Source organism: Periophthalmus magnuspinnatus, chromosome 16 (genome assembly GCF_009829125.3).
Source record: "Periophthalmus magnuspinnatus isolate fPerMag1 chromosome 16, fPerMag1.2.pri, whole genome shotgun sequence".
Lineage (NCBI taxonomy): Eukaryota > Metazoa > Chordata > Actinopteri > Gobiiformes > Gobiidae > Periophthalmus > Periophthalmus magnuspinnatus.
Window position 1 is genome coordinate 32,291,633 of NC_047141.1, and position 10,467 is coordinate 32,302,099.

Below are 10,467 nucleotides of genomic sequence, written 5' to 3' on the forward strand. Positions count from 1 at the left end.
GGATAGTGGAACGCTTCGTCCATGGCCACAGCTGCCCTGGGGTAGACTAACAGAAACGAGGCTGTCAATCTGTGCCATGGGCCCCTCCCACCACCTACAATCCCTCACACTTCACATTCACACTAAGCCGCGTGGGTGAAGTGTCTTGCCCAAGGACACAGCAACAAAATGGACTGGTATAACTTGTCGGCTTGGTCTTACCACAGTTTTTAAAGGTGTGCCGTGTAACCTTTCTGGTGTAAGGTCTGCTGCCTGCTTGTCTCCATGGAAACTGGTTATTGCTTTGGCTGGAATGCGCTGCAGTACGGCATTAAATTTAACCCTATTGCATCTATGTGATTTCCAGGCTGCTGTCATTCCTCAAAAAAAAAATCCCTGGAAAACACGCATTCTTTCTGTGAGTGGGGACGCCGCTCCACAGATTTTACCCGTAAGCTGGCCTGGTGGCATACTGTGGAACTGTGGACTCTTCATGGAGATAAGCAAGTGGACAACCCTCCTCCAGAAAAGTCACAGCGTACATCTTTAAGTCGTGTTGTTGTACTTTTACCTTCCAAAACCATCAGCAGGACAACTCTCTCCATCAGAATGTTTTGGCGGCGTTTGACCAGACACATGTACAGCCCGCCGTCGTCCATCTCGGGCCGGAAAGCCAGAGAGAACACGCCGGAATCCTGAAGAACACACACACATGATATTTAAAGGAGCAGTGCCACATTTTATTGTAGAAAATTAGTCAAATGTCAGAGTATTTATCCCAGTGTAGAGTAAAAGCAGCACTTTAAGACCAAATCAGACCGCTGTGCGCCGTCAGCATCTGATTATTACGCGTTTTACCAATCACAGCCCTGGAAGAAAGTCTTATTTTGTTCAAGCTGCATGTGAACTGGGCTTATAATTCTTGCAGGTGAATTTTAATGAGCCAAAGGGTTTGTGAGCGCGACAGAGACGTTAGCTACCAAGACTACTTCCTCCTCTCACAAGTAAAAGCGAGGATATTACGTTTAATAAACTTTGTGGAGCTTTCTCTCACATGTTATAACAGTTTTCGCTCATCCAAAACGTGTCTGAAGAGGTTTTAGATGTCAGCCATGCATGTTTGGGTAATTTAGCGATCTCTCCACAGCCCCGTTCAAACCCTCCTGACGATTAGATGTAAGATTCTGTCCGAGGCTCCGCCCACAAGCCAAACGCCACCCATGCTCCCATACGACAACTCTCCAATGACTGTAATGTGCTCTGAATGGGGAGTGACTTAGCGTGGAGAGAAAAGAGGGCAGAACTCAAGAGCGTCAAAAACGAAACTTAAAGCTTCGCATTTTGAAAACAATAAAGGGAAACATGGTGATCTAAATATGTTGTGTTACAGTTAATACCCCCTAGAAGTAAATACCTCCTCTTTAATACCCCCTAGAAGTAAATACCTCCTCTTTAATACCCCACAGAAGTAAATACCTCCTCTTTAATACCCCCTAGAAGTAAATACCTCCTCTTTAATACCCCGTAGAAGTAAATACCTCCTCTTTAATACCCCATAGAAGTAAAAACCTCCTCTTTAATACCCCGTAGAAGTAAATACCTCCTCTTTAATACCCCACAGAAGTAAATACCTCCTCTTTAATACCCCGTAGAAGTAAATACCTCCTCTTTAATACCCCATAGAAGTAAATACCTCCTCTTTAATACCCCGTAGAAGTAAATACCTCCTCTTTAATACCCCACAGAAGTAAATACCTCCTCTTTAATACCCCGTAGAAGTAAATACCTTATCTTTAATACCCCGTAGAAGTAAATACCTCCTCTTTAATACCCCGTAGAAGTAAATACCTCCTCTTTAATACCCCATAGAAGTAAAATACCTCCTCTTTAATACCCCCTAGAAGTAAATACCTCCTCTTTAATACCCCGTAGAAGTGTAATCACCCTTGAAATTGTCTGTTTTTGCAAATTAAAACAGAAAAACACACAAATATCAAGCTCCTTTTTGCACAAGAATGTTCTGAAAATCCAGACGTTGATTAAAGAGGATTAATGGCTCTGGATTGATATCGGCCTTAAGTAAAATTTGCCACTTAAGTTGTAGCGATAATAGCAGAAGTGTACACAAAACAAAAATCCAATGTTTTCTTTGTAGTTATTTCTTTTCAAGTCGAAATGAGAAAAAACTGGGACACTTAGAATATTGAGTGTGTCAAACAGAACGCTGCATAGAAGAAATAAACAAACACTGTCTTTAGTTTTTTTTTTAACAAAAGTTGAATTTCGGAAAATTTATGGCTATTCTCTTTGTGAGCAACTTGCTAACCTAAATCAAGGCATTTACTCACACATATAAGCACATTTGTATTGTAAAAATAAAATACTATTGAGTGTATTTTTCCATATATCTCCCTTCTGATATAGTACACAACCTTGCAGCGTAATAACTTAAGCCCCATGCATTCTTTTTGTGTATTTACTGACATCGAGTCACTGCAAAAACACTATCCCATAACCTTACATTTGTTTTAGTCAATGTTTGCTCCTCTTAGTTTGTGTGGATCTCCCAGTTTTCAAATGACAGTAACCGACGGGTGGATTAGCCAATCAGGGACACTAATGGTCCGTCTCTAGTAGAAAAAATAGGGAAAAATATCACAGGAGGCTGAAAAACATGGTGGAATCGATAAGTGAAGCTCTAAACTCTGAGGTTAATCTGAGGTGAGAGAAATGTGATTTTATTTGTAAATCATAGTTGGCCAATGAGCTCCTTCATTTCACGTGTCATTGAAATAAACACATCTGATTGGACGATCACGTTTGACCGAACATGAGACGCAACAGAGGACGTGGAGACCAGATTGAAATCAATCTGTATAAAACAAACAGAGCAAGATCAGTCTGGATTTGCTGCTTTTCTCTCTAATGTTAAAGCTTCGGGACGTGTTTGAAACATGAGATCTGAACAGAATCCAGCGATTAAAATATGAGCCAACATAGAATCATCCCAGTGTTCATCAGAAAAATCTCAAAATGGTAGATCTAATTGGCATCACGTGTCTCTCAAACACAGACGACGAAATCCACGACGAAATCCAGAACAAAATCTCTCCGTTCTTTTGCCTGAGCTAAAGACGACTCCAGTGTTTTGCTAGCTGATTCTGCACACGCCGTTTCTACTCGTCTACGTTGTTTTTTTGTCCCTTTTTTACTCATAAGCCGCAATGTTTGTTCACATATCACTGAAAATACACGGCTCTGATTGGACGATGAAGTTTGACAGGGATTGAGACTCAGCGGAGAACGAGGAGACCAGACTGATATTAATCTACTTTTTTTCTTTCAGGTTGCAGTCCTCTCTCTATTTAACGCTTTGGGACGTGTTTAAAATATGAACTTTGAACTGAATCCAACAATTAAAACATAAATTGAAAATCGAATCATTCAGAAAAATTCATGCTCAGAAAAATTTGACATTCCTCACGTTTCCGTCACCAAAAACGTGTCTGAAGAGGTTTTAGATGTCAGCCATGCATGTTTGAGTAATTTAGCGATCTCTCCACAGCCCTGTTCAAACCCTCCTGACGATTAGATGTAAGATTCTGTCCAAGGCTCCGCCCACAAGCCAACGTCACCCATGCTCCCACGCAATTCTCCATAAATACAAAGCCATACACTACAACTTGACAAACCTGAAGCGATGTGCAGCAGCTCTCATTTTTATGACTGTAATGTGCTCTGAAGGGGGAGTGGACAGCAAAGAGAGCGTGGGACTCAGCATCAAAAACAAAACAAACTTTTTAACCATGTTAGTTTGTTTTAGGCCAATATGGCGTTTTCAAAACAATAAAAGGAAACACGGTGATCTAAATATGTTATGTTTTACAGTTAATACCCCATAGAAGTAAATACCTCCTCTTTAATACCCCCTAGAAGTAAATACCTCCTCTTTAATACCCCATAGAAGTAAATACCTCCTCTTTAATACCCCATAGAAGTAAATACCCCCTCTTTAATACCCCACAGAAGTAAATACCTCCTCTTTAATACCCCCACAGAAGTAAATACCTCCTCTTTAATACCCCAGAGAAGTAAATACCTCCTCTTTAATACCCTAGAGAAGTAAAATACCTCCTCTTTAATACCCCCTAGAAGTAAATACCTCCTCTTTAATACCCCCTAGAAGTAAATACCTCCTCTTTAATACCCCATAGAAGTAAATACCTCCTCTTTAATACCCCCTAGAAGTAAATACCTCCTCTTTAATACCCCCTAGAAGTAAATACCTCCTCTTTAATACCCCCTAGAAGTAAATACCTCCTCTTTAATACCCCCTAGAAGTAAATACCTCCTCTTTAATACCCCCTAGAAGTAAATACCTCCTCTTTAATACTCCATAGAAGTAAAATACCCCCTCTTTAATACCCCACAGAAGTAAATACTCTTTAATACTCCATAGAAGTATAATAGCCTGCTGTAAAAATTGTTGTTGTTTTTTTTTGTTTTAATTAACAACAACATAACAAAAACATAAAAACATCAGCCTTAGATGACAATTATGCATTTTTGTTATTTGAATACTAAAAAAAAAGCCAAGAACAAAACTAAAACTCTGCCCCATACCCTCGTTCCAGTAAATATCTCCCTGTACCTGGAAGTTGTGATCCGTCAGCTGCATATGGTCCTTCGCCGCTCCACCAGAGAACTCCTTCCTCTCGTTGGCGGAGAGCACGAGCCTCCATCGATCTGTCCCCAGCGATTTCACCATCCAGTTCACAGACACTGCTCCTGTCGCGTTCTCATCAATACAGACTAATGTGGCCAAGATGCCCTCCCGCGCCACCACTGCATCACTCCACTCTGAGGAGCACAAACAAACAAGCCATTTATCCACGACGTCTTAAACAGGAGGGAATCGCTACAGGGGCAATGGATTCTGGGTAGCTACAAGTTTTAGATGGGTCTTTTGGGAGGAGAAGCCGCTATGTTTATATTAAAGTAAGAAAGGTCCCTGTCGAAAAAAAGTACATGGGGTTAAAGGTCGTATATTACACAAAATGGACTGTTCCGAGCGTTAAGTCGTGTTTTAATGCTGTTACCTCCTCAAAAACAGACCTGGAGTTGTGTTTTGTTTCATTCACACACGCTCTATTCCACCTTGTGATGTCATGAAGTGGCACTTTTCAAGTTAACAGCTCCTTTTACCTTTTGTTTAGGAGAGATTCGACGCAAATCCATGGCTGAAATGATCCAAACGATTCTAGTGAAGGTGTGTGGAGTTTAAAAACACAGCAGAGCACTTCCTGTATTACGACATGATGACATCACAAGGTGGAACAGAGGGTTTTGTGTGTTAAACATGTGTGAACGAAACAAAACACAACTCCGGGTCCGTTTGTGACAAAGAAACAACATTGTAATCCATCCATAAATACACAAAATCACATCTAAATACTCAAAATAAAATACATATTCTATCATCTTTCATTTTACAGCACGTTATATCCTTTTAAAGTGGAGAAAATAAACAGATCTGCACCTACCCATCATGTCCACTGAGAGACAGGCTACGGGACAAAGCACAGAGGACGAAGACAGCAACAAAAACAGAAGAGACGCCATGACACGTTTAAACCTCAAGTGTTCAAATTGGACCAGATGTCTCTCCCGCACGTCGGCCTCTCTGAATACAGCCCCAGATCAGTGAGTATTTGTCACTTCTGTACAAGACTGGGGCGGTCCATGGCTCGCCCTCTCGACAGGATGTGATAGGAACGCTATTGGAATAATCAGCAGGAAGTGGCTGCCATTTTGGGATGAAATGTGGCGCAGAAGTCAGACTTGATAAACAACAGAACTCAAAACAAAGAGGCGGAGTTACCAATTCTGCACGGATCATCTTGGTGGGCCCACATTATACGCCGTCTAATGAAAAATACACTTTACTGACTTGTGAGCGGCCCCTCCTTGCAACCTTTACCCCCTGGAATTGCCCATCTCTACTGAACTAAAGGTAAAAGGGGCTGTTAACTTGAAAACTATCACTTCATGACATCACAAGGTGGAACGTCGCATTTTGAGCTTTGTAGATGTGACAGACTAATAATAAAGAGTTACTCAAACATGTGTGAATGAAACAAAACACGACTCCAGGTCTGTTTTTGAAAAGGGATCTACATTATGACATCTCCATGGAGACAAACAGAGGCTCCCCCGGAGAGAACGAGAGTGGAGGACAGGGTGGAAGAGAGAGAGAAAGAAAGAGAGGGATGAGCGGACAGAAGAATGTGATATGACAATGACAATACAAAGATGAGAGGAGCGGTGTGAACTAGCAGGAGGTGTGAGGGAGGGAGGGGGAAAGGGAGGGTGAAAGATGGAGAGGGAAAGGGAGGGAGACGGGGAGTGATGGAGAAAGGGAGAGATGGAGGGAGGAATGGAGAGTCAGAGAGATCGAAGGAGGGCGAGAGGGATGGAGGAAGGGATAGAAGGAGGAACAGAGAGAGTAATGGAGAGGGAGGGAGAGGGACTGATGGAGGGAGAGATGGAGGAAGGCATAGAGAGAGAGGGAGGGAGAGGGATGAAGGGAGGGAGAGATGGAGAAAGAGATGGCGATGGATGGAAGGAGGAAGAAAGGGAGGGAGAGAAGGAGGGAGGGAGCGAGAGGAAGAGAGAGATGGAGGGAGGGAGAGAAAGAGGGAGGGACCGAGAGAGGGAGAGATAGAGGGAGAGATGGATGGAGGGAGGAAAAAAGGGAGGGAGAGAAGGAGGGAGGAAGAGAGAGCGTAAGAGAGGAAGGGAGGGAGTGATGGAGGGAGAGAATTTGGTCCGGTTGCATCTTCATGGACACAAATACGTTTAAAGCTACATTGCGGAACATTCTGGGCAAAGAAACAACATCACCATGGAGAAAAGCAGACGGCAGATCCTCCAGAGTTACAGACTGCACCTCTTAATTAAACTTGAGCGACATTGGCAGAAGAAATAATCATGTTACTTATGGGGCATTACGCCTTTATGTAACCATGACGACCTCATTTAGATAAATATATTCTTCTAAACTTTACTGTTGTTTTACTGATTGTTTTTCAAAACTAAAACACAAACTTTTATAACTGCATTTATTTAACCACATGGGTTTTAAAGATACACTACGGCCGAGCTCGTTTCCATGGAAATGTTATTGCAGCAGCATACAGAGTTATTCTATTGTTTTTATTGCTCAAAAACACCTTGAAATCCTGCATCTCTCCACAGATCCGACTCTCTTGGCCTGTGGTTGTCCCCGTTTACCTCCATCGATACAGATTAAAGACATTTGCACTTTTTAGCGTCTGTGCCATCGACGTTAAATCCCCGAGGCCGATATTTTGTCTGGGCCGAGCAGCTTCCTAAAGAAAATATTTTAAGTATACTCCGAAGAGGACACTACACAAATATGACTACGTGAAGTTTGTGGTAAAAAAAAATGTGTTTGTAGTTCATAGGCTCTTTTTCAGTATCATGCCAGCTCAGTGTGTCTCAAGGCCAACAGTCACTTTTATTATAAACAAAAAACTTAAAATAAACAATTCAAATTAATTAAAATAAGGACTATGCAATTATTTTATCTGTCAAATACTTCAGTTTGTGTTGTTTTAATATTTATTATGCCTCAAAATTAGCATTAGCTTTAACATTGACACACAATCATGTCTCTTTGTGTCGTCTGGTGAAATATTGATTTTATTTGTGTTTAACGTGTTGTCAGTGACATCCACCTGCAGCTCCGTCCACTGTCTGACCCTAACCCCCTAACCTCTGACCCCTGACCTGTCCACTGTCTGATCCTGATCCTTAAATATTTATTCATTTTAGCCTGACCCTGGAAAACCTCACAGATAAAACTGGGCAGGAAGTAGCGAAGCTAACAGTGAGGTTGGGGGCGCTGTTGTGCACAGAGCCTATTTAAATGTGTGTCTAAATATGCTCTACATCGTCATTCTCTGGATTCTAACTGAGTATCTGCATCAGGCCATGAAAAAACCCACATCAGTCGATCTTTAATATAGATACGTCTAATGCCATACTGTGGAACATTCCAGGCAAAGCCATAACCTCTCTTCCACCACAGAAGTTTAAGGGATTTTTTGGATTTCTAGAATTTGGAGCCTTTAGCCCAGATCAGCAGAACAAGGTGAGACGTGAGTGGAGGAGACAGACTGAGTTTGGGTGGGTGGATGTGTGGGTGCTGTAGAGACACCCCAGGGCGACATGTCTTTACATCACACAAACGCCTTTAATTAAGATAAAGGTATTATGGGCTCCTCTGAGCACTATTACACTGTCTGCTTAATTACCAGAGGGTGAAGGAGAGCGATGAGAGATGGAGAGAGGGAAAGAGGGAGGAGAAAGAGAGAGAAGGAGGGGAGGGGGGGGGGGAGAGAGGCTTTGACTTTTAACAATACATTTATTATCTGTCACTTATCAGTTAAAAGAAAGTTGTTAAGTCATACAACACAATCGCACATCCACCACGTGTTCCAGCCTCTCCTACAGGTGGAGTGCTAGCTGCCCCTCCTACAGGTGGAGCACTAACTGCCCCTCCTACAGGTGGAGCACTAACTGCCCCTCTCTCACCGAACAAAGCTCTCCTCACTCTCCAGACTGTCTCAAATTCACCCTGTGGTTCTTCTGGGTCTGTGCAGCCCGAGACACCTTTAAAACACCCTTTCATATTGTTTGTCTTAACTTTTTAGTTTAAGTTCAAATAAAAGTTTTTTCTTTTTGTTTTTTTTTATGTTTCAGTCTATTTTTTTATGATGACTGTTCATTAATTTAGAGGAATCCAATTTTGTTGGCTTAATTTTAGGTTTAAGCTCTATTTTAAGTTCAACGTATTCACCCTGTGCACTTTTCATATGCCCCTTTAAAGTTTACAAAATTGTCATAAATCCAAATAAAACAATACTTATTGCAAAGCAAAATGATAACAGCTTTTTCTAAATGTCCATTAGCTTAGCAAATCCTTTCAACATCCTTTAGGAGCGTGTCCTGATGGTGCAAGTGCTGCTTTAATGTCCATGGCTCCACAGAGTGAAGTGTCTCTGTCCTACCTCAGCCTTGGCCCTGAGTCTGTGCGTGGACAGGATCACGTGCTGCTGTGGGCGGAGTCCTGTGGCCCGCGCTCGGGTCTGCTCCGTGTCCTATCTCAGTGATAAGTTCAGAATCCAGAATCTTTTCCAGCTTTCCCCGGAATAAACAAAGCCTGACCTGTAGGGGCCACGAAGAAAATAATTTTAGTCCATTTAGTAAAAAATAAAACTCCTCCAAATGAAGCGGAGCGCTCACGTGCCTACGTGACTTTATGCAAACTCAAAATGGCGGCTGCTCCGCAATACTACAATTTAGCACGTTTCACATGAAATATACCCAAAATATACAAAAATAAGTACAGTGAGGCTTAAACAGTATCAAATAAAACTACAATCAACATAAAATATGCTGTTTTCTGCGTCGACTTCAAGTTTAAATTATCTTAATTACCTGGTTTAACTATGGCAAAATGTACCGGAAAACGCATTAAAACTCTTATTTGGTTCACTCTCCTCCTTCAGTCCAGTAGAACATGTTTGTGTTGATTGTGTTGATATCTTTAAGTATTTCTCTGTAGTTTTCAGCTCACGGTTGCTCCGCTGCGCGTGCTCGTTCACGCTGCGGTGCGTGCTCGTTCACGCTGCTGTAACAGGCCTGGCTCGTGGGAGGGGGAGGGGCCTTTGGAAAACTTTATTGATAAAAAAAAAAAAAAAGTTTACAACATTCTTTTTAAAAACAAAATAATGAAAGCCACAAATTACTTTTGTATTCACGTTGTTTTTAGCTATTTTAATTACTTTTTTAATCAACTCATTCATTAGTATTTATTGACCCTTTTTCTATCATGAAATGCTGTTATTACTGAGTATATTTGTAACAGGGATTATAGAAAGAGAGAAAGAGAGAGGGAGAGAAGGACAGAGGGAAATATAAGGAGGAAGAGAGAGAAGGAGGAGGACAGTGGGAGGGAGAGAGAAAAGGAGAAGGGAGAGAGAAAGGGAAATAGAGGAGGAGATAGGGAAAAAGACCAAGAGAGAGAAGGAGCAGCAAAAACACAGATAGGTAGATAGAAAGAAAGAGTGAGAGAGAGAGTGGGGGATGGAGAAAGCAATAAGACAGAAACAAAGAAAGAGAGAGGGAAGAAAGAGGGAGACATTACAAGAGAGATAGATGGAGAGGAATAGGGGAAGAGAAGGTGAAGAGATGGAGGAAGAGAAAGAACAGGAAAAAGAAGAGGGGAGAGAGATGGGGAGAAAAGGGAGAAAAGAGAGGGAGAGAGAAAAGGACATAGAGAGAGGGGAAAAGCAGACAAAGAGAGAGATAGAAAAGAGACTGAGACAAGAGGGAGAGATATAGGGAGAGAGAAAAGGACATAAAGAGAGGGAGAGAGACAGAGAGAGAAAGAGCAGAGAC

General features: G+C 41.8%; 1 protein-coding gene across 1 annotated transcript in view; it reads right to left on the reverse strand.

Moving 5' to 3' along the window:
* Positions 1-5,658, reverse strand: part of g6fl (g6f-like) — a 43,524-nt gene extending 37,866 nt beyond the window's left edge. Inside the window, exons 1-3 of the mRNA XM_055228106.1 lie at positions 5,523-5,658; positions 4,631-4,839; positions 551-674 (exon numbers count right to left, since the gene is read on the reverse strand). Of these exons, the coding sequence (XP_055084081.1) occupies positions 551-674; positions 4,631-4,839; positions 5,523-5,601 (412 nt within the window). The 5' untranslated portion in view covers positions 5,602-5,658. The remainder of the gene's footprint in view (positions 1-550; positions 675-4,630; positions 4,840-5,522) is intronic.
* Between the last annotated feature and the right edge of the window lie 4,809 nt (positions 5,659-10,467).